General features: G+C 46.2%; 1 protein-coding gene across 2 annotated transcripts in view; it reads right to left on the bottom strand.

Moving 5' to 3' along the window:
• Positions 1-26,734, bottom strand: part of PTPRA (protein tyrosine phosphatase receptor type A) — a 140,008-nt gene that overhangs the window by 11,849 nt on the left and 101,425 nt on the right. Inside the window, exons 5-16 of one of the 2 annotated variants that reach the window (XM_081207028.1) lie at positions 26,119-26,139; positions 23,865-23,885; positions 18,660-18,744; positions 16,413-16,486; positions 14,826-14,962; positions 9,766-9,856; positions 7,335-7,411; positions 5,038-5,074; positions 3,878-3,975; positions 3,622-3,741; positions 2,904-3,070; positions 771-906 (exon numbers count right to left, since the gene is read on the bottom strand). In XM_081207028.1, the coding sequence (XP_081063154.1) occupies positions 771-906; positions 2,904-3,070; positions 3,622-3,741; positions 3,878-3,975; positions 5,038-5,074; positions 7,335-7,411; positions 9,766-9,856; positions 14,826-14,962; positions 16,413-16,486; positions 18,660-18,744; positions 23,865-23,885; positions 26,119-26,139 (1,064 nt within the window). The remainder of the gene's footprint in view (positions 1-770; positions 907-2,903; positions 3,071-3,621; positions 3,742-3,877; positions 3,976-5,037; positions 5,075-7,334; positions 7,412-9,765; positions 9,857-14,825; positions 14,963-16,412; positions 16,487-18,659; positions 18,745-23,864; positions 23,886-26,118; positions 26,140-26,734) is intronic. The other variant, XM_081207029.1, reaches the window with a different exon arrangement.

The following is a 26,734-nucleotide window of genomic DNA, read 5'->3' as shown; positions in this document are numbered from 1 at the left end:
GACGACTTTTTAAAACTTTGTTATGATGCTACCTTTAAATTGAAGAGAAAGTTAGTTATGTAAATAGCTTCATAGCTTATGCTAAACAGTGGACAGAAAGGCAAACAGCATAGGAAGTTTTTATATGTGTTGGAAGCTGCCCAGAGTGGTCTAATTATTATTATTAATAATAATTTGGTTGAAACAGAACTGCAGCAGAGCAGAAGCAGCACTGGTTGTAATAAATAGCAGTTGTAACAGAAGTCGATGCCTTCTTACATTCTTAGTTATGAAGAGGAGGCAGCAGGTGGCAGATGGAATGAAGGTGCAATCCTGCATTGCATAGCAGGGAGAGGCATGAGGAGCAAACTATATTATGTCCTTGGAAGGCACAAACTAAGTTCCTTATCAGGGGCAGACTGTGAAAGTGTGAATTTGAAGTGTTGGGACTCCCCTTTTCAATGCAGTCATGATCTTGGAGCCCTGGCAAAGCTGACTGACCTGTCTGTTAAGCAGGCAAAAGGCAGAAAAAGGACCAGAGAGACAGGCTTGGAAAGAGAGGCTTCATTATTCTTTGCAGGGGGAAGGAAGGAAATAATTCTCAGGGATTTGTCCTGCCTGAGTTCTGCTGAAACGTTTGAGGGAAATCTCAGGGTCACATGATTAAGTCTGCTTACCTGCTCATTTACACACAGTAGCCGGTTATATTTTGGGTTCTTTTGCAAACAATAAATGCAAAGGAGAGTATCTGGCCTACATATCATGACTGTCCTGCAGGAGAAGAGACTTACATCGGTCTGTACCATCTGGCAGCGCTGCGCCCGGATGCGGCTGACGAACCCGTAAACGTCCACCTTTCTCTCAGTGAGCATCATGTCCAGCATGGCATCAATGACAATGAAAGTCCCCGTTCGTCCCACACCAGCGCTGGGGGGGGGGGGGTGGAGGAGAAGAGAAGGGAAAAAGGTCTCCTTTGAGAATTCGGCCCCGGCAGGCGGTTTCAGCCAAGCAACCCACACATGCCAGATCACAGCACGCAAGTGACAGGCAGAGAAGATGATTCATTAAAGAACAAAGAAGCTCAGGGGCCTAACATCTGTCTGCTTAGCCACCCTTGATGAGCAGTACATGCAGGGGATTCCCTGTGGGAGGAGATTCGGAAATGGTAGACATGCCTTCTGACAGCTTGGTTGGATAGCTCGGTTGGTTAGAGCGTGGCACGGATAACACCAAGGTGGCAGGTTCAATCCCCGTAAGGGACAGCTGCATATTCCTGCATTCTTAGATGATTCCCAAATCATTCCTAGATGATTCTCAGGGCCCCTTCCAACTCTACAATTCTATGATAAACAAAAAGGGCAGTTCCCTGATCCTACCATCTAAAACCACAAGTCAAAAGGCTTGAACTATCAGAATTTCGTGGGGCTAATGGTGGACTGAGAAAGTACATTTCTTGATCAAGGTGTCTATCCTGCCAGGTAAGTATCTGCTTGTACTCTTGGTGACTGCCCTGAACATCACTCAGTGATTAGTAAGTTAAAAGTATTTTACATTTCTGCTAGATCAGGACTCCCCTGTTTGGTGCAAGTGCTTTTTCAGGGTCTGAATAGTGTGAAAGATTATGTGTCATTGGGGGGCAGGGGGAAGTGTGTGTGTCTCCGTATGAACTTATTTTTTTAGTTATTTTGTTAATATTGCTTCATAGCAGTGCTTTTCCCCCCCCCCTAGGGGTACTCAAGCGTATGCAATATTGGCACATTTTGTTCTAGAAGAAAAGTTGTAATTGTGATATTTCACTTCTTTTTAGTTGCTGGTTTGCTAATAGTGTTTGGTAGATTGTAATTGTTTTACTGGTTATTTTCTAATTATGTTTTATGAATTATGCTGTACTTGTGATGTTCAAATATATTGTTGTTCTTTACTGTTTGTAAGCCGCTTTGAGAAACATTTGAATGGAAAGCAGTATGGAAATACAATAAATCAATACCCAAAGAAAATAAAGAAAGTAAATTTATTAATGCTCTTGTTAGGGAAGGGGTAGTACTTCTGGTGGGGGACACATCATGTGCCTTATGGGACAGTTTGTCCACCTTCATATGATTAACTCCTTTCCATTACGTATCTGACAGGCTTTGTCTCCACTGTTTTTTTTGTGCCTATTGCAGATCCTCCCCTTTCTGCGTGGCTTTTAAGTGGGAATCTTTATTCCAGTTTTTGCTCAGTCACTAGAGCTTGAGACTCTTAATCTCAGGGTTATTGGTCCAAACCCCACATTGGGCAAACGATTCCTGCACTGCAGGGGACTGGACTAGATGATCCTCAGGGTCCCTTCCATCTCTATGATTTTAATGTAATCAATTTAATTTAATATCCTCACATGGAGGCGCAGGTGACCCATCCAGCTGTTTTTGGACTACAACTCCCATCATCCCTAGCTAGCAGGACCAGTGCTCTATTTAAACACTGGTCATGGGGACGTGGGTGACGCTGTGGTCTAAACCACAGAGCCTAAGACTTGCCGATCGGAAGGTTGGCGGTTCGAATCCCTGCGATGGGGTGAGCTCCCACTTTTCGGTCCCTGCTCCCACCTAGCAGTCCCACCTAGCAGTTCGAAAGCATGCCAAGGTGCAAGTAGATAAATAGGTACCGCTCTGGCAGGAAAGTAAACAGCGTTTCCGTGAGCTGCTCTGGTCCGCCAGAAGCGGCTTAGTCATTCTGGCCACATGACCCGGAAGCTGTCTGCGGACAAATGCCAGCTCCCTCGGCCAATAAAGCAAGATGGGCGCTGCAACCCCAGAATTGTCCATGACTGGACTTAATGGTCAGGGATACCTTTACCTTTTACCTTTAAGGGAAGGAAGGAAGGAAGGAAGGAAGGAAGGAAGGAAGGAAGGAAGGAAGGGACTGACGAGCTCCAGACTGACCTGCAGTGTACGACAATGGCCCCTGCATACTGGGGGTTACATGTCTTCACCTTCTTCAGGAACTTCAGCATCCCAATGGGAGTGAAAGGGACCCCGAAGTCAGGCCAGCTGGTGAAGTGGAATTGCGTCACCAGGCGCTGAGGCTTCTTATTGGTGACATCGCCTACCTGGGTGGAAGGGTGGGGAAACAGATTGGACATATTGGTTAACTGTCAGGCATCTAGAGTCATGCCAAGCTCTCCGAATCCCTTCCTTTCATCACCTGTAAAAGCCTACTGTAGAGATCAGAAATGACAGGTTAGACTAAGGGAGAGGGGAGTGTGGCGAGCTCCCTTCTCTTCCATGCCCAAAACTGATAAAGGTTGCCTCCTCTCTGCTGAGCAAGCAAATTCTCCATCATAATCTGGCACCAGGCACACCAACTATGCCTATGCCTACATCTCTCCAAGGCTGGTCCACTTTTGCTTGGGCTATGCCACTTCAGTATTTGGGGTGGGGGAGAAGAGATGTACAACAACAACAACAAAACAACAACAACAACGCTCTTCATACAAAAAGAACAATAACATCCATAAAGAACAATAACATCCATACGGAAGAGAACTTAGATGGTGGTTTCTCACCTGGTCCCGCCAACCCTACTGATCTCCAGCTGCAGCATTCTGGAATCAACAGACTTACATAAAAAGGGAGTAGAGAGGGGATCAAAATGAGATACCTGCTGAATGCAGAATTTCCGCACCGTGTAGTCAACTAAGACCGTCACATCTTCCACGGACACTCGGATATTTCCGTACGTCCAGCAGCCCTGATCTGGCCAGTACTGAGCACATTTGCACTGGAGAGAAATACACATTTGTTAAGAAAACACGGACCAGCATTTTGAAATTATTAATTACCTGCCCTTCACATAAACATTCTGCTTTTACGCGGCTCTCGTTTCACTTGCCACAGAGCCTCCGACAGCCACTTGCCTCTTTCCTCTCTTTCAGGTTGGTCACCATGACAATTGTTGCTGTGTTTTGCTCCCAAATCATCCTCCAGAAGTCATTCACAGTTTCTTCTTTTGGTCCTAAACAGACCGAAGGGAAAAGAAAAAGTGGTACAGGAAGGTACTTGCAGGTGGGTGGGAGCAGGGCGTGTTTGTTTAACAAGACCTTTAAGTGGTATAATAATTCTTCCATATTGTCAGGGCTCTGTCAAGGAATAACGATCCCTCCCTCGGTGGCAATCAAAAGGCAGATAACCAATAGGAGTTCTTACCACGTAATTTATTCAGTATTCACAGAGAGCGACAAAGGAACACTGTCTCTATAATGGTGGCTCCAGGTCAAGTCCCACCCCTTCAGTCCGCCTTAATCTACATCACTCCTGTGGAGGCTGGTCAGTGCCTTCTGCCTCTGAGATTTGTGTTCTGCTACTTGCACAGCCCATCTATCGTACTTTTCCATCTATAAGATGCCCCCATGTATAAGACTGGACCTAATGGTCAGGGGTCCCTTTACCTTTTTATCTGTTAAAATAATTTTTTTTTTCCAGTAGCACCTTAAAGACCAACTAAGTTAGTTCTTGGTATGAGCTTTCGTGTGCATGCACACTTCTTCAGATACCTGTTATCTGTTGTTATGCAACTGAATTCCTGCCTTTTGCCACAGGGTGGCAGCAAAGAGGCACTCGCTCGTCCAACTAAGAATCCACTAGCTACCCTTTCAAACAGCACAGCCTTCCCAGCACCTGACTCCTTCCATCTTTCCAATTCCAGAATACACCTGACTTCTGGAAAACAGGAGTCCATTTTGACAATATGGTGGGGGCCAAATCTTCATGGGCGAAACCCTAGTGGTTGACCCACATGAGCTGTAGATTAAGTTGTAGCTTTCCTGGCACCAGAAGAGATGGGTTGATGTTTACATGATTTAATCGTTGCAACTTCCCACTGTGCCCATGATTGATTTGATGAGGGCAATATTCCCCTGAGCATCCTTCCTAAGGCTGGCTGCCAGAGCGGTACGGGAACCAACTTGGAAACTCAGAAGAACGTTAACGCACTGCAAATATTTTTTGCTCAGCATAAAGCCTCCCAGCCATTTGTCATCTCGGGACAGAAATCCAAAGGAAAGCAAGTGTGACTTACCTTGGGCTGCAATGAACTTGTTCTTCTCTTGGTACCCCTGCCAAAAGAAAAGAAAACAAGAGAAAGAGGGAGCTCATTTGTGCCTCTGGCATGCGAGTCAACTTCAAAGTATTCCGAAACATTGGCACCTTCTCAGGCACCACACAGAGTGAGATCTTTACCTTGCCAATTTTGTATTGTACATAAGCTGTATGAGGGCCAATGAGAGGGGTTAGAGCAGTTGCGGGGGGGGGGGTGTTACATCAGCACCAAAAAGCATCTGTTTTTCATGTTTTTGGTGTGGTGCCTGAAGGGGAAGAATACTCATCACTACCAGGGGAAAAGATGTACAGTACGTAGCGCAGTCACACAGACAGAGCTCTCTCTCCCTTGGAACATTTTACTGGAAACACAAAAAAGTGGATGTGTGACATGATCCTGGTGGCAGACAGAAGCATGTTGGATATCTAAACACAGTGGACCTGATTCTCACTCCACCGCTCACAAAAAAAACCCTCTTGAACACAGAACAATTTATGTGTGGTGATCTGGTTAATGCAAAGTAAAGGTAAAGGAAAAGGTAAAGGTAAGGAGCCCTGGACGGTTAAGTCCAGTCAAAGGCGACTATGGGGTTACGGTGCTCATCTCACTTTCAGGCCAAGGGAGCCGGCATTTGCCTGCAGACATGTGGCTGGCATGACTAAACTGCTTCTGGCGCAATGGGACTCTGTGAAGGAAACCATAGCACACAGAAACACCGTTTACCTTTCCGCCGCAGTGGTACCTATTTATTTACTTGCACTGGTGTGCTTTCGAACTGCTAGGTTGGCAGGAACTGGGACAGAGCAATGGGAGCTCACCCCGTCGCAGGGATTCGAACTGCCAACCTTCTGATCAGCAAGCACTAGGCTCTATGGTTTAGACCACAGCGCCACCCTGTGCTACTGCTCTGGTTAATGCAAGACGGATGGTCCAACAATAAATGCCAGGCAATGATTCTGCTCCTGACTTTTCTGTCTTCTTGACAAGTGCAGTTGAGACTGTACAGGTTAGGGGTGCTTTGGGCATACAAAAGTAGAGGCGGGAGACGAGAGAGAGACAGAAAAGCAAGGCAGTGAAGTGGAGATTATGCATCTAGCAACACTGCAAAAACAAAACACTGCACCTCTTTAAGGAGCTGCTGTATGCAGAAACCACTAGCACATCTAGCTACACACTGCCTACTCTGATTGGTATATAACGGTTCTCCAAGATTCCCACCCTCCTTATCTCTAATCTTTAACTACAGGTACCAGGGGATCAAACAGCATGGCTCCTTCTGCAAGCAAACCATGTGCTCTCCCACTAAGCTATAACAGAAGGCAAAGCATCTGATGCGGGGATACAGCCAGGACTGTGATGACACCACAGCCTCCAAAAATCCACGTTCTGCACCAGGAAAATAGTCATCCCTCCAGGGATGAACTGCACACCTCCATATTAGAATGCATCTTCAGTAGCACTCATTTAAAATAATTAAGGTTTTTTACAAAGTGGTTTGAGGGAGGTGGAAAACAGAAGGGCAGAGCTTGGGCAGGAAAACAAAACATACGCACTACAATAAAGTTTGCATCCCACCGATGCCCCTTCCTGCTTCAGCCAAGCCACGTCCACCCTGTACCCAACATCATCAGGCATGGTGAAGATGTGGTTCTCTGCCAAAAGTGGGACTCACAGGCATCTCCATTCAGCTGATTAGTGCGGCTTGCAAAGAGCTATGCCTTTGCCTGGGCGTTTGATTTTCAAACCATATGGGCAAAGGAAAAATGGGTTTCCTGATGTCATTTGTAATGTCAGATAATTGACAGGTGGGCAGCTGCACCCATCTGCCAAAACTGGCTTACAAGGAGGGTGGGCAGGTAAGAATCTAGCCAGCTGGCTGGATCCAGTTCTCCACCCCTGTTCACAGCACTTGAAGGCTCCTTGCTTTGGAGACTTTTAGCTGGCAGTGGGCAGGATCCACAAATCATAACTGCTGCACAACTGCCCTTTCGAGAAGGAAACCTGTGCAAGGTCAAGGGAAATGAATGGAAGTTGTGCGACAGCAATGCCAGGTGAATCTGACTTACTGTCTGTGCACTTTTCAAGCTATGGAGAACTAGAAACTTGGTGTCTGTAGGGAGCAGCATGAAGCAACCCAATTTTGCCTACACGACTGCAGCTGCACATGTCTGTAGATCACCTGCAACACTGCTATCAAGGCAAGCATGGGAGCTGGTTAGCATTCTCGTTAAAATAACGAAGTCTCATTCTGCTTCATTTCCCTTGCAGATACTTACATTAATAAAGGAGGCATTGATGTAATCAGAATCTGGAACCCCTTCGAGAGGTGTCAGATGAACCCTGGAATGATCATCTAGGAATGAAGGTAAGAAGTGGCCCATTAAAAGAAACAAGTGTCAGGGCGACATTTAAAATGTAGGGGCTTCAGAAAGGTTATATACGGCCAGAAGGAAGTGAAACCTTCAAGAGGAGAAAATTCAGGCTTCCCCTCAGCGCACAGGGAAGCTGGAGAAATGGCAACTCATTACAAACTTCGGCCCAAGTTTATTGTCAACACAGGATAAAACCTTAATGCAGTGGTTTTGAATTGTAGCGGGGGACAGAGGGTAAGAAGAAGCCGACTCTCCTGACCTGTGCACATTATATAACACATTTGCAGGAACCATGTAAGGGGAATAATAAAACATTTGCTTCACATTGCTTGTCTCACACCGCTGCCTCCAGTTGCATTCGTGCAGGGTTTCCCTAACTTGAATGTCCAGCTGTTTTTGCACTGCAATTCCCATCATCCCTGACCACTGGTCCTGCTAGCGAGGGATGATGGGAACTGTAGTCCAAAAACAACAGGAGACCCAAATTTGAGAAACACAGCTTTAGTGGAAAGATGCCAACTACCACATTTTCTGGGTGGGGTAGTAGGGAAGTGGGGGGCTGCAAGAAAACGGGGGGGGGGGGGAGATGTTCCTTTGCAATCTTTATGGCATGCAGCTTAAGAAAGAAGTGCTGTAGCTGTGCCAAAAGTATGCCTTGACTGATAATTTTTTGTTCAATTTTATATCCTGCCCTTCCTCTCAAAGGAGTAACATGTGCTTAGGGTGGATGGCGAAGAGGGGCAGAAAGATAAACGGTCCTCTTATCTCCAGGGAAAAATATTCCTCTCTCCAGGCCACCAAGTTTGGACATGACCGCAAGGGGGTAAGAAGTGCCAGGGCCTGGTATGAGTTTTTTGGGCGCTCACTGGACCAGGGAGAACTTGCCAAAGATAATTCTGGATTGGTCACAGGTGGGGCGGAGGCCGTAGAGGGGAGGCAGTCAACCCAGGGCCCTCCAGGTGTCATTGGACTACAAATCGCACCATCCCGGGCCACTGGCTATGCTGGTGGAGGCTGATGGAAATTGAAACAACATCTGCCATAGGATGTGTGCAAGAAGCAGAGAGTTTCTACTGCAATCAAAGTTGCTGCCCCACAGAATGAAACTTGGCTGGTTTTCATCTGATCGTTCCATCACTACTTGGGCAGCTTGCTTTTCCTGGTGGCGCAGCTGAAGGCGAATGTGTGGCTGCAAACAACACAGCTGCATTCCAGGTATTTCCCCATACTTTAATCACTGCTCTTCTGTGGTGTGTCCTTCCTTCCAGACCATGATTCCAGCGGCTTCTTGGTATGGAAGACATTGGACCACGAAAAGAGTTGCCTCTGGGACAGGGTCAGGACTGAGAATGCTCAGCTTCTTGCAAGGGAACAGGCTTCAGCTGAGCAAGCCCCTCTTTTGTCTGCAAGTGACCTGGGTCCAGGGTGCGCCATCCATGTGGATCTACTAGCAACTGCTGGAGCTGCAGGAAGAGCAACAGGCTCTTCCCCTCAAACAAGTCCTTTGTTGTGTGGTGTGTTTTTTAATGAACATACTCTCGAAATAATGTTCTTTTGCCTCCAGCTTCCAAAACGAATGCGTTTTACCATATATGGCTATTGTTCTCATTCTTGTGTTACAGGAACTGCTTCTGCTGCTCTGCCTCTCCCCCTGGTTTGTGCCACCCCCTCTGTTATTCCCCTTGACACCCACAAGCAACACTTCTCCTAGGCAACCTCCCTCCCCTCTAATAACCGCTCCATCATTTTTGGCATAGCGAAAGAAACAGATGGAGAAAGGTTGACTGCCATCAGGCTAAAGCACTACTAGTTCAGCACCCTCATTTTATGGGTGTCTACCCACTGGGAAGCGCAGGCACCTCTACAAACAAGACAAACATGGGGGGCATTTGGATCCCCTGGGTTCTTTTGAGCTTACTGCAATGAAACCAGGAGACAAGGCCACCTGCAGAAGAAGCGTTCTGTGTCACACTGCAACGTACAGTGTTAGCTGTGCAGGGCAAAGCAAGAGCTATATATGGCTCTGCTGGGTCTCATCAGGCTCACTTGAGCCTCGATTTGAAGCAAGCCTATGCTGGGCACAGGATGGATCGATTCTCTTTTGCACAGACCCTTTATGTGGGTGGAAGTAGTAGCTGCATGCCATGGCTTTGGGTTATCAATCTCTGTCTGTGGTTTTGTTCCCCTCAGATGGTTTTCTCGCTCTTCCTTGTGAGAGATGACTAGACTGACTTTTTTAAAGAGAATGTTTGGCTACAAAGGCGCAGGCAGTGTGCATCATTCCCTTTAACACCATGGTAGCCAACCACCCGAGACCATCTTGGGCAATACTTACAAGGCAAGATGTTTACGTATCTGTTCTTCTCCTTGTTTTCTTCCTTGGAGGCAGCTTCACAGGTGGCCTGGATAGGGCACGCCGGGAGAGCCTGGGAGGATGGGGTAGAAATAAGAAGACGCTGTACCTTCGTTGAACAAAAGGGAGCAATCCGCACCCAATACACAGCCTCTGTGGCTTTTTATTCTGATCCTCTGAAATGGGCAGTGATAAACAGTCAATGATACCAAACTGGAAGTTGACCAGAATGTGCATACCTCACCAATTGATTCTATGATTCTATAATTGTTGGCTGGGCTGCAGGCTTGGCTGCTTTTACATTTCTCCCTCCCAGAGCTCTAACTTTGTATTTGCCTTCTGTCTCATCCTGCGTCATTTGCGATTTATTTTTTTGTGGCCTTTTTAAAAAGCTGCCCTTTCATTTACTTCACAATTTTTATTTTTGCCTTACGACAAGAGTTCTAAATTGGCTAAAAGCCTTCCAACGCCCGTTGTACATTGTAGAACAGGACCACACTGTCAGTGCACAATAACAGGGAGACTCAGAGGGAAAGAATTTGTCCCCACCCAAATCCTGGACTATGTCATTCTTGCAAAAAATGTTGAAAAAGGAAGGATGCCAACACAAAACTTTGCACTGCCTGGGATTGACCTAGTAAGGTAGTTGTTTGTATAGCGCTGGCTGGGGCTGATGGAGGTTGCAGTTCAAAACATCTGCAGTGAACCAGGTTGGGAAAAGTGCCTGAACTCCATAGAGTAATTGTTGAGCCATATTAGTGCTATTTAGCATGATACATAACAGTTTGTGCTCAACGGCATCAAAGGCCACTTTAAAATCTACAAAAGGTGCAAATCGTCCTTTGCTAAGAGATGCATAGTTGTATATTACATGCTTTGGCACAAAACAGTTGCCCGGAGTGGAGAACTCATTTCTGAATCAGCTTGTTTTCTCCTGAAAATGCTGTTCCTTATAGTCCAGGCCTCAGGTTTAGCTACAATATTAATCAGGCTAATTTGTTTGTAATAAGGAGAGGTTCAAACTCTCCCTCCCTCTCTCTCTTTAACAGGTGGTGATAATTGTATTTTGATTCCTGTCAGTTGTTAGGTTGAAATAATAAAAAAGCTGGTACAATACTGGAAGCCAACAGTATTTTTCTTCTTAAAAACTTCACTGCAAATACCATTTTCCCCTTGGGCCTTGATATTTGGTAAATTTGATATAATATACTTCAAAGTGCTGGTATTGACCTATAAAGCCTTAAACGGCTCAGGACCGCAATACCTCAAGGACCGCCTCTTTCCATATGAACCTACCCAGACCCTGAGATCATCTTCTGAGGTCCTCCTTCGTGTGCCTCCTCCTCAAGAGGTCTGGAGGGTGGCAACATGAGAACAGGGCCTTCTCTGCAGTGGCTCCCCGTCTGTGGAATGCTCTCCCCAGGGAAGTTCACCTGGCACCTTCATTATACACCTTTAGGTGCAGGGCAAAAATGTTCCTTTTTAACCAAGGCCTCTAGTTGATCTGATTTATATCCTATGCCCTTTTAAAACATTTTTTTGGGGGGGGGTGCTATTGGGTTGTTGCTTTTATTTTTATTATGTATTTTGTGGTTTTGTATCTTGATTTTGTTCTGTGAACCACCCTGAGACCCATAGCTGTCAACTTTTCCCTTTTCTTGCGAGGAATCCTATTTGGAATAAGGGAGTTTCCCTTTAAAAAAGGGAAACGTTGACAGCTATATGCTGAGACCTCCAGGTATGGGGCGGTATATAAATTCAATTTTTTTAAAAAAATTCACCGTTTCCTTGGTAATTGGTGGAATAGACAAAATGTCTGATGGTCCCATGTGTTAATTTTTGACCAGCATCAAGGCCTCCATGAAGAGTGATTTAACTTTATCTATAGAGGATCAAAGCAGAGACATCACCTTGCCAACAAAGGTCCGTATAGTAAAAGCCATGGTTTTCCCAGTAGTGATGTATGGAAGTGAGAGCTGGACCATAAAGAAGGCTGATCGCCGAAGAATTGATGCTTTTGAATTATGGTGCTGGAGGAGACTCTTGAGAGTCCCATGGACTGCAAGGAGATCAAACCTCTCCATTCTGAAGGAAATCAGCCCTGAGCGCTCACTGGAAGGACAGATCCTGAAGCTGAGGCTCCAAGACTTTGGCCACCTCATGAGAAGAGAAGACTCCCTGGAAAAGACCCTGATGTTGGGAAAGATGGAGGGCACAAGGAGAAGGGGACGACAGAGAATGAGATGGTTGGATGGTGTTCTTGAAGCTACCAGCATGAGTTTGATCAAACTGCGGGAGGCAGTGGAGGACAGGAGTGCCTGGCGTGCTCGGGTCCAGGGGGTCACGAAGAGTCAGACACGACTAAACGACTAAACAACAATAGAGGATCAAATGTGCTGCTTAGCCTTAGGAGGCAGGTTATAGTGTAGTGATGGAGACACCTCATGTGAGCAGACTGCCTACAATTACAGTACAGATAAAGATAGGTAGCCGTGTTGGTCTGCCATAGTCAAAATAAAAAAATTCCTTCCAGTAGCACCTTAAAGACCAACTAAGTTAGTTCTTGGTATGAGCTTTCGTGTGCATGCACACTTCTTCAGATACCATTCCTTCCAGTAGCACCTTAAAGACCAACTAAGTTAGTTCTTGGTATGAGCTTTCGTGTGCATGCACACTTCTTCAGATACCTAGTATCTGAGATACTAGGTATCTGAAGAAGTGTGCATGCACACGAAAGCTCATACCAAGAACTAACTTAGTTGGTCTTTAAGGTGCTACTGGAAGGAATTTTTTTATTTTGAGTACAGATAAAGTGTTTAATGGGTTAATGAATGGGGGAATCACCCTTTCATTACGGGCTTTTAGCTAATCCCATCAACTCTTTGCAGACAGAATAGGAGAAGCAAGTAGTTACTTCATGCTATCTTGGCACACAAGATGGCAGCAAAGTCCCCTTCAGTAAAACCTCAGATTGCATGAGCTAAATCGCTATGGACTGGCCCCGGTACAACCTTCTGAAAGAGGCAGATTTCCAAATAACAAGTAGCAACTGAATTAGGAAAGTGAAAACTGGATAGAGGAAAAAACCTGTTTGGAGCAGCAAAAAGCGAGGAGGGGGAGATGAGCTGAACATGAAACTATGAAGAATAAAACCCTGACTCCGCAAAGGTGAATAGATCCAGATCTCCAGTAGATCTTCACCCAAAGGATTGTTGTGCAGGGGTCAGAGTGTCAGTAGGGTGTTGTCCCCTGATCTATATGGGAATGATCTGAACCCATAAATTTCCTTTGAAGCTTGGGAGGCACTGAAGATGTAACGCGATTCTTGGAGTAGGGAAGGAGACCTAGGTTCAAATCCTAGTTGGGACAAGAAATTCACAAGAGCATCTCAGCAGTCACTAACTCACGGCCTAAATTACTTTTCAGGTTTGCAAGTTGTTCTTGTTTCTTTTTTGGAGAGGGTGGGGCAACAATAGAATGGGGAAGATATAGGACATTTTTATGCTGAGAGGGCTGCCCAAAAGCACTTATTTATAATCACATCACTGAACCGAGCAATCCCAGCCAAGTAGTTACTTCTATCACTATTTAGAGACATCACCTTGCCGACAAAGGTCCGTATAGATAAAGAAGGCTGATCGCCGAAGAATTGATGCTTTTGAATTATGGTGCTGGAGGAGACTCTTGAGAGTCCCATGGACTGCAAGAAGATCAAACCTCTCCATTCTGAAGGAAATCAGCCCTGAGTGCTCACTGGAAGGACAGATCCTGAAGCTGAGGCTCCAAGACTTTGGCCACCTCATGAGAAGAGAAGACTCCCTGGAAAAGACCCAGATGTTGGGAAAGATGGAGGGCACAAGGAGGAGGGGACGACAGAGGACGAGATGGTGGGACAGTGTTCTCGAAGCATGAATTTGACCAAACTGCAGGAGGCAGTGGAAGACAGGAGTGCCTGGCCTGCTCTGGTCCATGGGGTCACGAAGAGTCGGATACGACTAAACAACATACTTTGATCCAGCCTTACCAGGTTGGAATTAAAGGCAACAGGTTGGGGAAGTCTGATAACTGCACACAGTGTCTTTCCTTCCCCTCTTTTGCACTTTCCCAGTGACAAAGATTGCAATGGACCCCAAAAGCAGGGGCCCTCTTAACGTGACCTCACTCATAACCGTGCATTAGCAGCATCTCCTCATTTCCATAGCTACACTTTGCTGTGCATGTAACCAGCAGTGATTGAAGTGTGGCGATGACGTGGAAATCTTACTGGAGTCACAATCGGCCCTCAAATGCTACTCTGGTTTGAATCAATAATGCAGGGAACAGATTTTCTCCAGGAAAACAGGAAGAGGGCGTGAAGGAGCCTGGACAAGGGCCCAAGTAAGGGCAGGGTCAAGTAAGGGCAAGCTAACAGCCCTGCTGATCTAGAAATATCTGATTGGGAGGCGGAGCATAGCAGAGAACCAGGGACTGAGCCTCAGACATTTGAGCACGAGGCAACACCCATTCCTGCCACCTCTTAGATTTTCAAATGCAAGCCAGAAACATAAAAGCATTACTCAGGTTTGTTCTGTACAATTGGTACAGGGGAGGGAAGTCTTTCAGCAAGGTAGAGAAGGGCATTTCACTGCTTTGTGTGCACCATCCGACTCTTGACTTCTGCAGTACAAGCAGTAACCTTAAGCACTTCTGTGCATCAAAACAAACAAAATTCTACAACCCACACTGCCACATTTCTAAACGGCTTTCAGAATCAGCTTAGCAGGAGCTGTTAACCTTCACCGGTAAACAACACGGTGACTGCAGTTATTCTCACTACGTCAAAACATGGCTAGCTTTCGAGCTCAACAGAGAAATGTTAGTTCCTTAACAGCTGGGGTCTAGGGAGAAGCAGCTTGGACTGGTCTGGGCTTGATTTCATACAACTGGCATTCAATTTCAGCAAACAATCCTTTTCTTTTCCTTTTTCTGCCCAACCCCAGAACTCAACAGGTATAAAAGGAGTGGGCTGAGAGGGAGGAAAAGCAAACTAGCAAAGGACTCACATTGAACTCTTCGCGGAAAAGTTTGTTGTCATCTGCCATTCGCCGGTTAATCTCCTCCTCCAGTTTATCCACAGGCAGTGGTGGGTACTTTCTGTTGGTGCTGGGAGATCTGGCAAGCAATGGCATGCTCTGGGGCTCTGCAACAGAAGAGGAGTCCGCTTGTTTTTGATGCACTAGGCAAGGGCACTCAAGAGACTACAACTTGGGTTACATGCACAGACAACCACACACACACACACACACACACACATTAGTTCCCAGAAATCCATCACACTCTAGCATCACACTCTAGCATGATCAACAACCCCTCCAGGTTGTGGCCATGCAGATAGGGATGGGGAAAGGTTAGCCCCCCCCCCATCCCTCTGTCTTCCACAACTAAATTTCCTTACTTTCCGCCCACTCCCAAGGAAATGAATCACTCCAAGTGGGGGGAAAGTAGCAGTGCTGCGCCTGGGACAACCGAGAGCTCTGAACATCCCCGTGGAAATTGCTCAGGCACAGAGACACTCGTTCCATTTGCCTCATTGCCGAGGCGTTGTGCCGCTAGCCGGTACAAGAATAAGAAGAGAAGACAGGGAGATGCAGCTGCTTCAACAAGTTGTATCAGACAGAACTCAGCATTCCCCCCCCCCCAAAAAAAAACAGAGCCATTTTCTGCAGTGGATTATTTTAGCAGCAAAAGCTCGACAATCTGCCACATCCTAGTTTAACTGCACAGAAATAGGGCAGCTAGCTGGTAGATGACCTGAGGCATGATGAAGAGCCAGGACATCATTCTTCATTCATGTGAAGGGAAAATAAAGAAGAAGAAGAAGAAGAAGAAGAAGAAGAAGAAGAAGAAGAAGAAGAAGAAGAAGAAGAAGAATTTATTTATACCCAGCTCTGGGCGGCTTCCAACAGAACACTAAAATACAATAACCTATTAAACATTAAAAGCTTCCCTAAACAGGGCTGCCTTCAGATGTCTTCTAAAAGTTTGGTAGTTATTTTTCTCTTTGACATCTGGTGGGAGGGCGTTCCACAGGGCGGGTGCCACTACCAAGAAGGCCCTCTGCCTGGTTCCCCGTAACTTGGCTTCTCGCAGCGAGGGAACCGCCAGAAGGCCCTCGGCACTGGACCTCAGTGTCCGGATAGAACGATGGGGGTGGAGACGCTCCTTCAGGTATACTGGACTGAGGCCATTTAGGGTTTAAAGGTCAGCACCAACACTTTGAATTGTGCTCAGAAACGTACTAGGAACCAGTGTATGGTCTCGGTGGCCGCAACATTAAGGTGGAATTGGGGTGCTGCAACCCTGGCCAGGAGGGGGAGCTGAATGGCCAGGCCATGTTCTGGTGCTGGGGGGAAGTCAACTGGACCGGCATATGGGAGTTCCCACAATCCAACCACCAGTATGCAGTTGTAAGATCAGAAGGCAGCTGTGCAACTGATCCATCCAATCCCTTGGACACACTGTTGAGGTGACCTCCGGTGAGGACTATGACATCCCTCTCATATGGCATACCCCACGGAAGGAAAAGGGTTGCCAGGACTGCCACACTGTGGTTCTAGCTTAAATTGTGGGAGAAGAAAGCCCAGACTTACCCATGTCATCTGTCCGTCCATTAGACAAATGAAAGGAGTTGGAATGGCTCCCGGCTTGCTTGTATTTTTTGAACCTAGCAATGAAAATACATGGAAAATCAGCTGAGCCAGGTTCATATCTGAGTTATCTAATATGCTATTGGGAGCAGGTCTTTCTACCTGCACAAGTGATCTTTTTCAGAGACTTAAATAGGACACTCTCCCGATGCCTGGCATAAGAAGATGAAGCAGGAGTTGTTTACCTTGAAAGGGTGGTTGATGTGAATGGACACAGAGAGTGCAGCTACTCACAAGGCTGCATTTGAGTGAGGAGAACTCTCAGTGTGGACACCCAAATTTTCAGAACCACTTTGCTTCTATATAGCATCTTGAACTTCAGTGAACTTTGCACAACACAAGCACTGCAGGGGGTTGGATTAGATGAAACTAGAGTTGTCCCTTCCAACTCTATAATCCTATGATTCTAAGCATGCTCTGCTACTGTAACAGCTGCAACACTGATCTGCAAATCAGGAAGCCCCCAGTCCAAGTCTTGCCTCTGACATTAACTCACCAGGTGGCCTTAGGCAAGTCACTCCCTCTCAGCCTCAGATCTGCAATATGGGGACAACAGTACAGGGGGCTAGGGCTGTTCTGATGATTACAAATCAGTGTATGTGAGGCACTCTGAACATTTGAAAGCACTAATTAAGTACCATCCGCAGACAGGAGATGGGTGCTGAGAGTGAAGCCACCTAGCAAGCGATTTGAACCAAGGACTTCCTGCTCAAAGCTCACAACTATATCGCCTCCCCTGCCATGAATTCATAAAAATCATTTAACTAAAGGGGACAGAAACAAGTCAAGGAGACAGTATCCACAAATGATCACGAAAGGGGGAGGGAAGCAACAGCTGGAGAAGCTGAGAGGTCAGAGTGCCCACTCGTACACAGTAGGAAGTCACAACAGAGATGAAATTACAGATCGAGAAGCTGCCTTCCTTCTCTCACATCCACACCCAAACAGCGTTTGCTGTCTCAAATGCAACACTGCATATCACCTTCTGTTTCAAACATATGGTCTTGGATTCTGCCTTGGTCAGACCACACCGGGAATACTGTGTCCAGTTCTGGGTGCCACAATTTAAGAAGGATATTGACAAGCTGGAAGGTGTGCAGAGGAGGGCAACCATGATGATCAAGGGTCTGGAAACCAAATCTTGTGAGAAACAGTTGAGGGAGTTGGGTAGGTTTAACCTGGTAAAGAGGAGCCTGAGAGGAAATAGGACCACCATCTTCAAATATCTAAAGTGCTGTCACTTGGAAGATGGAGCAAGCTTGTTTTCACCTGCCCCCGAAGCCAACTGAAGCACAGGTGCCAAAACATGTAAGCCAAATAGCCAAGCTTGTGGCTGATTTGCAGGCAGAATCGCTGGCTCAAGAAAGATGGCTGCTCTGGTGCAGGGGGGAGGGTGCTGCTTAGTCCAGGCCTGTCTCAGGAAAAGAAAAGAGGGGGACTGAATATCTGGCTGGAGCAGGTTCTGTTGCTGCTGCCCCACAAGCCAGATTACTTCCCTTTGCCCTTTCCTAGGTGGGAAAGACGCAAGGCAGAATATGAGGAAGGCAGCAAGAGCTTTTTGCTTCATCCTCCTCTTTGCTCAATGAACCCTCCTCAGGTTCTTTCCACCCTGGATAGGAAGACAAGTAATGGCTGGTCAACCTGCCATTATGCATCAGGCCAATTACCCAATGTGAGGGGAGAAGGCATCAGCTGAGGAATCTGGAATCTGTGTAACTTGAGGGGCAGGTACCACACACCATCCCCAGAGGAGCTGCCTGTGGGCAAGAGAAGCAGTGCTTACTTGACCTCTTGTTATCGGCACAGATGTGCTTACGAGGGTGAAGAGGGGGAGAGAGGAGGCTGGTTTGGTGCAAATGCACTGGCAGGAGTGCTGGATTGGCTCCACCGGCGAGTTTGCACAGTGCTGACCTCCCCACTGCATCTCTCTTCTCCCCAATCCAGTAAGCGCAGCAACACCAGAAACAGGAGGTCAGGTAACCACTACCCCTTCCATCCAACTGCTCCTGCACCTGCAGCAAAGATTGCCTCGGGGATTGGGAGCAACTAGAGCCCATTTTTATTTTGTTTTAATGATGCGTCTCTATTTGAAATGAATTAAAACTGGTCAAGGTGCAGCTCTAAGAGAAGTATGTCAAACCACAGGAGCCCAGCAAAAGGAAGTCAGGAGGTTTGCCAAGCATCACTTACCTTAACATATACAGGACAATAATAATAAATACTATGACTAGCAAGGAAGATAATGCCACCATTACGGCTATGATGGGTGTCTCATCTAGAGGGAGGGAAAAAGAGAAAGAAATTTGTTTCAGAAACAGTAATACCAGGTATTTCAAAGGACATAAGGAAACAATTGGGAGTTCCTGATTATTTCCTTAAAAGTTAAAGTCACTTGATGGCATGATGGTATCAGGGAACTGATGGGTGGGAATCGCCATCATACTGGCTGGTGGAGTGTGTGGGAGCTCAGGATCCAGGCTTCCAGCCATGCCTTGTTCCCCATCCCTGGCATAAAGTATCCCGTCAGATCTGGAATTTGGATTTCAAGCTAACCTTGGAAACCTGAACTGCATAAAGCCATGATCACAGAGCCATGTTAACCCAGTGCTTTTTTTTCTTTTTTTAAAAAAATGTTTAGGGGTACTCTCATTTTCCTACTCATTTTGAAATACTGCCCCTCAATGAGGCCAAACCTAGATTCACAAAATGTTTAGGGGTATGCGTCCCCCTGTGTCCCCCCAGGAAAAAGCACTGTGTTAACCTATGTCTCATCATCCTTTGTACTGCCTGAAATGTCATGTTTTCAGTTCCTTCTCAACTGCAGCTGCAAATACGCAAGGGGCACACAAATTCCTACATGGCCAACTAACTTAGATGGTAATTGCCTACTGATCCATGCACAAAGTAACACTTGACAAGGGAACTCAACATGGTAGGACAGAGACTTTTAAGACAATGCATTTATTTATGATTGCACTTGTATTCTGCACTTTCTTCAAGTACGTGGCTATTCTTTGCTTCAGCTCTTCACAACAACCCTGTGTGATAGGATAGGCTGAGAGATGAGTAACTGAGCCTGTAAACTTCATGGCTGTTTGAATCCAGGTCAAGCAATCTGTCCACGTTAAGTAATCCAAAAGAATGTTAGATGAGTCAAAGGGGGGGGGGGGAGAAGCTGGACAGATTTCAAGGAGTAAAGGAAAAGCAACCATCAAGAGTGTGACACTCCCCCCCCCCCTGTAGAGAATAAGTTAGATGTACGGTTTGGTCTGATGCAGTCCAATGAGCTGCTGGAATTTGGAAGTGTGAACTGGCTGTGAGTTCATCTCTCCAAAGAGAATTCTTGTACAGCGAATTTAGATTCCAGGCAAGTCAAAATTACATGCTGACACACAACAATGGAAGGCTGTTTTGTGCATACTTAAAGCATTTTGCAGCCCTGCTTTCCTACACGTTCTCTGAAAAGTAGGGGGGGCAGGCCCAAGGTAATTCTGTTGTTAGCTCACAGCAGACAGAGCAGTCACACACTAAGCATTTTCTCCCATTCTTTGAAATATGCAACAGGTTTACAAATGAGCTGCAGCCTTGGCTGTTTGTGTCCTTGAGAACTGCTGAGTTTGTACCTTTGTCCTAGCAACTCCCGTACTGGAAAGAGGATTGAGAAATGACAGCAGGCAGAAAGCAATGGGGGAATCTGAAGAAAGCAGTTGAAAGCTCACCGTTCTGCTTCCTGGCTGTGGTTAACGCTTGCAGTGGAAAAAGCTCCAGCTCTGAGTCAGATGTGTCAAAGAGGGAAGGTGCAAACCCCAAAGACCAACATCTCCTTGCCAGATGCATCCCCTGGAAGTGCCACCGTAGTCCTTACCTTCTCAACCGTCCTTCCCACTAACTGGCCAACCCCAGATGAAGTTATCACAAGGCCAGGAAAAGGAAGCAGCTTGCCCATAGTGCTCTCTCTCTCTCCCTCTCTCTCTCATTAGAGCAGCCTGCAGCACCAAAGGCAAATCACGCTACCCACCTATTCTCTCTCGTTCTCCCCAACCCCTAAAGGTGAGGCTCCACATTCCCTGTTAGATGCAGGAGAGTCTGACATGAACGAGTAAGGGATATTTGATGTGGAGAATCCAACTGCAACCCATAATTTCCTGTCCAGGTATATCTGCGCTCTCTCTATTCTTTCTCTCCACCACTGTGAAAATCCTCTTTACACATAAGAGCTTATCTTGGTCACAAAAAGATGAGAGTTCTCTCTCTCTCTCTCTCTCTCTCTCTCTCTCTCTCTCTCACACACACACACACACACACACACACACAGAAATGGATTTATGCAGCATATCATATTTGTGGAGTCAGTGTTGTGTTTGACTAGGACCTGGGAGACCAGGGTTCAAATTCCCACTTGGCCATGAAGCTCACTGAATGACTTGGGGCCAGTCACTGTCTCTTAGCCTAACTTACCTCAAAGGGGTGTTGTAAGCATAATATGAGGAGGGAGAGAACCATGTATGAAACCTGAGCTCCTGGGAGAAAAGGTGGAATATAAACAAACACATATATAATTTTGGGTGCTTGCGAACCCAAAGAACATGTGTCTAGTAAGGATTTAAGAACATGTGTCTAGTAAGAAAATGACAAATACATCTTACTTTATTAACCCCACATCCCAAAAGGTGGGAGCTTTCTTAAATATGCCATTACCAATACATACCAGTCTGAAATTAAGAAGGTGTGAAGATACAATTTTGTGATTGTGTTTTTACCCTGGACTGAAAGTGAAAAATTGAACAAACTGGTAAATTTCTTATTTGAGGTCTCTACATAAGGACTGGTGAGAACAGCAGGCTGGTTCAAAAAATGTAAACTTGGACGCAAGTCCAAGTTTTCTGTATATCCCCTCCACACATGTATGACTTTGGCATGGGTGGAAACTTCCTCAGTAGGAAATATTCCAGAATTGATTGACAGATGGCAGAAATAATATTCAGCTTTATATTCTCCAGGCAGGATGCCAAAGCTAGCACAAGTATGTGAACAGCATGGCGGGCAACGGGGAGCAGAGGTATTGCCCCATGCTCTGGAAATGGACACAATATAAAGGGCTGCAACCATAAGCCAACATCATACACCTGTGAAGACTGTGGATTTTGTTTTATTCATCCCTCCCATGAGGAAGAGACATTCTCAGCTCTCCAAATATCAGCTGTGCCTGAAATCTACTTTGTGAGTTCACCCAGAAAGAATAATACACCTGAGCGCCTGTTGTTATACAATAAAGAGTTTAACGCTGCCCAAAAGACAGCAACAGACTTTTCAATACAAGGATGGATCCTGAAAGGCTGGAAAGACCGACTACCTGTGCAATTAGGTAAGAAACTGCGCCAAAGTAACTCCCCAACATTGCAATTAAGTCTACAAAATTTACCAGCCCACTGAAATAAATTGCTAGCCTGTTTGCGCCTCCCCTCAATCTTCCAGCTCGTTGCAGCCTAAAAGAAACACAACTTTTGTGAGGCTACTTTGCTTGGTGGAGAGAGTCTTGCTTGCCAAGCTAACCATGCAGATGGCTCTTTATTTCCCCTCTGTTCAGGCCAATTTCGTCCACCTCACTCCTGCCAAATGCAGGGAGTGTGGAAATGAAACTTTTGAGTCACTAGAAGCACCCTCGATGTAAAAGTGACTAACGTTATCTGACATGGAGGTGATCAGATGCACTCATGTTCATTTCTTGTAACTGGCCCTGGAGCTCACTATTTTTAAACTGAGCTGGCAAGGCGGGCGGAAGACGCTCTTGGAAGCTCCCTCCACCCTGGAGGAGAATGACATGATAACAACCAATGCAGCCAACGGACACATTGCCTGTTGCTTCCTCTGTAACGTTACTCAGCCGCAGACCACATTGCTGGGGTGGAGTGTGGGAACAGAGAAATGCACAACCAGGTGGGTTCCGTTTGGATATTTTGGTTGAAAAGGCTGCATTGATATTAGCAGTCTGTACAGGCCAGGCCAAAACCAACAGCAACCCATCACTGTCATGCAGTCTGGTTTAAAAAACAGGAGGCAGTGAACTATCCTGCCTTGTTTATAGACTCCTTCATGCACACACAAACACACACACACACAGAGAGAGAGAGAGAGAGAGAGAGAGAGAGAGAGAGAGAGTGTACTGGTGGGAGTTGGCAATTTCTTGCTGGCACTGCAAATAAAGGGGACTGATATGATGATGCGCATATCAGAATACACAAAGTGATGTTGCAGATACTATTATCGGAATAGCACGTGTCAAAAGAGTTGTGCCTATGAATTCCCCTGCTGTGAGACAGAAGGTCGAACAGTTTCGGTGGTGCCTTGAAATAGAGAATCAGGGACCAGAAACAACTGAGCATCCAGCCTGTGAGAGGGATGTGTGCCTTGCCTTACATCTTGACAGAGTAAAGGCTTGGAACGTTCCGCAGCGCTGGATAACAACCCATTGTATTGCTCCCATTTGCTCAGGGTTCCTGAAGTCTGGATGGGGTTGCAAAAAAAAAGGGGGGGCGGGAACCTTCCTATCTTCACTACAGGATGGATATGGACGTACCCAGAATGGGTGGAGAAACCTGACTGCTTACACCAGGAGTTGTCAACCTGGTCCCCACCACCCACTAGTGGGCGTTTCAGGATTCTAGGTGGGCGGTTGGGGGTTCTATGGCACAAACTGAATCCTCCTTCCATCAAGCACTGGTGGGCAGTAAGGAAATTTTACCACCAAGAGAGATGCATTAGTGGGCGGTAGGTATCAAAAGGTTGACTACCCCTGGCTTACACAATATATACTGCAGGGCCATACCAAAGTAATTGCCCAACTGATACCGTTCTCTCTAGAGCTGAGTTAAGAACTTCAATAAGACTAAAATGAGCCAGAAAATGTAAAGAGGACTTCTATTGCCAAATCAAGCCAGTGTGGTCTAGGGCAGCCTTCCACAACCTGGTGCCCTCTTAGATGTTTGGGATACACCGCTGTGCTGGCTGAGGCTGATGGGAACTGTAGTCCAAAATACTCAGAGGGCAACAGACTGGGGAGGCTGATATAGTGGATCAGGTATTGCGGTTTTGATGCGGGAGACCTGGGTTCAAATCCCTGCTCTGTCATGAAACTTACTGGGTGATGCTTAGTGTGCCACTATTGTAAACTAACCAACCTTGAATGGTTGTTGTGGGGATAAAATTGGATGCCCTAACACATGCTGTAATGAGTTCCTACAGAAAGTAGAAAGCTGCAACAATCAAATAAGCCCTGGAATCGGAATGTTCACAAGAGATGCCATTTTGACACCTTAAATGAAATGCAATGTTCCATAGCGACGACAAAGACATACATTGTATGGGCAAAAAAGTTGTCTAAGGAGAATGCCTTACCTCGTCCGGTATCACTATCACCTGCATAAATGAGAAAGCAACAGGTAAGAACATAAGGAGAGTCCTGCTGGTTCGAACCAAACCCTATCTAGCCCAGCAAACCTGGTATCCACATAGGCCAGCCAAAGCCCCTGGGAAGCCCCCAAAGCAAGACACAACGGCAATAGCTCTCTTTTACTGCTGTTCCCCAGCAACTTGGCATCTGGAGGCAAATAACCTCTGATATTAGAGGTAGGACACAGTCATCATGACCAGCAGCCATTGATAGCTTTACACTCCATGGATTTGTCTAATCCCTTTATAAAATCCATCCGAGTTGCTGACCATCACGCAAGCGTATGAGATCAAATGACATGGTTTCAACTCTGCGCCGTGTGAAGACCTTCCTACTGGCTGTTCCGACTGTCTATCAGCTTCATTTGATGACCATGGGTTGTTATTTGGGGAGAGGGAGAACAATTCTTCTCTCTCTCTCCACAACTTATTTCGGATCCCTTGCCTGTTGCTTCCTAGGAAGAAATTTGCCTTTTTTTCACAGCAACCACACATCGGGTCAGCTTTTTCATTGACACTGATTCTATCAGTGCATATACAAGGCCCCCAAATAGGCATCACTTTATTAGCCATGCCCCACTCTGAAGATATTTGTCACAATATCCTTTTTGTTTTTATCCCCCTGAATTATTAGGTGTAATTTAGACACTTGGTGAACTCAGTGCTCAACCCTAACTCTAGGTCATCTATGAACAAACTCAAAAACAGCGATCTCAGACAGATCCATAGGCTTCCCTACTTCTTATATTCCACCCTCGTCCCCCGGCCATTGCAAGAGCTATCCACTTATTCATATTGTTTTACTTCCTGTTCATTCACCAGTTACCAGCCCAGCTGTGAATATGGGATTGCAGAGAAAAGGGGAGATAAACAGGCAACTGGGAGAGTGGGGGATAGCACTACAATCTTCACCTTGCCAGATCCAGCAGGGCCAAGGGGATAAGGGTGGCACTTGGGGAGGTGGCACTGCGGGTTAAACCACAGAGCCTAGGACTTGCCGATCAGAAGGTCAGTGGTTCGAATCCCCGCGACAGGGTGAGCTCCCGTTGCTCAGTCCCTGCTCCTGCCCACCTAGCAGTTTGAAAGCACGTCAAAGTGCAAGTAGATAAATAGGTACCACTCTGGCGGGAAGGTAAACGGAGTTTCCGTGCGCTGCTCTGGTTCGCCAGAAGCGGCTTAGTCATGCTGGCCACATGACCCAGAAGCTGTATGCCGGCTCCCTCGGCCAATAAAGCGAGATGAGTGCCGCAACCCCAGAGTCGGTCATGACTGGACCTAATGGTCGGGTCCATTTACCTTTACCACTGGGTGTAAGGATGCAAAACGTTGCATTGGTGCAGTGTTGCCACCTTGAGATGGGGAAGCAAATCCTCCAGTATGAATATGGGTGCCAGTTAAAGGGATGTTCTTTTAAATGGAGTGGGATTCAGCAAATGTTGGCCTGCAGCGGAGTGAACTTTAATGCCATTTATCCCCCTGAAGAGCATTCACATAAAGCAGGGCTTGGCTTGCAGGTGGCTGAAGTTAAAATTAGTATTAGCTTGATGGACTGAATGACCCATCTCTTCTTCAAATGTAGCATAAACCTCCGGCACCTCTCTCTCCCTGTCCCCAAAATATATATAGCAAAAAATGTAAAAGCCTACCATTGCCTTTAGTCTACTTCCATTCACCTGAAGTGCCCTCCTACTTGCCAGCCAGATCAATAAGAAAAGCTGTATGACACCTACTTGTGTTGACTTCCAATGTGTATTGTGCGAGCTGACCTCCCACCCTGCGGGAACCTTAATATATGTTGTGATCCCACATGATTCTGCTTCTTCCCTTTCCTTTCAACTCCTTTCCCAACCTACGAAGAATACTGACACTGGGTCTCTTCTGTTTGTCTTGCTTATTATCTTCTGAGAAGCTCAGCACATTGGCTACAGACTGTGGTTAAGGAGAAGAACGCTTAACCACAGTGCTGGGTTTGGACAACACATTAAGCCAAACACCTTGGCTTAGCTGCTATGCCACACCAAGCTACAATGGCTGGGGAGGAGCAAAGTAGCTGTAATCTCATCCCTGGGAGCCAGCATGATAGTAGCAAGCCAAAGTTTGGCTTAGCATTACGTGCAAACAACACAGTCATTGACATAGCATGGAAACCATTAGTTCAATTGGGGGTGGGGGGAAGAAAGCTGTAGACAAATATGCTTACCTGAGTCTTTTGTTATCTCAGCTAAAAGCAGAATGCACACAGAGGAAGCATTAGTGAATAATCTTCAGAAAGCAACATCACCCCAAGTCTTTTATAGTTCCCTGCACCCAAAAGTAAATTTTGCTTCATTTGGGGGGCGTTTCCTCATTTCAAAAACTGTCCTTCCGTTGCCCAGACATAGGATGCTTAAATCTTTACATCAGGCAGAATGAAAGCCACCATTATTATGGGAGTCACGAAAGGGGAATGTGTTGTTGCCCTCAAATCCTACTGGTGGACTTTCTGTAAGAATCTGGTCACCATAAAAATAGGATGCTGGACTGGGTGGGACTTTTGCCTGGTATAGCATGGCTCTTGCCACATTCTTAACCCCCCAATTCAGGCCACTCTTAAGGCCTTGTTTACATGATTGAGGCAGCTGAAGTTGCTTTTGAGGTGGCAAATCAAAAAGCTGATATTCTACAAGTAATTTCTGTGATTCAGCTGCAACAAGAAACAGGTGTGTGTACTATTTGTGCACACATATCTATTAGCAAATATCTATTTGTGCAAATATCTATTTGTGCAAGAAATGGCCAAATGCACACACACTCCTACGACTTAATACCAACAACTT

Source organism: Podarcis bocagei (assembly GCF_964188305.1).
Source record: "Podarcis bocagei genome assembly, chromosome: 9".
Taxonomy (NCBI): domain Eukaryota; kingdom Metazoa; phylum Chordata; class Lepidosauria; order Squamata; family Lacertidae; genus Podarcis; species Podarcis bocagei.
Note: the sequence above shows the minus strand (reverse complement) of the source record. Positions and strands in the feature narration are given on the sequence as shown.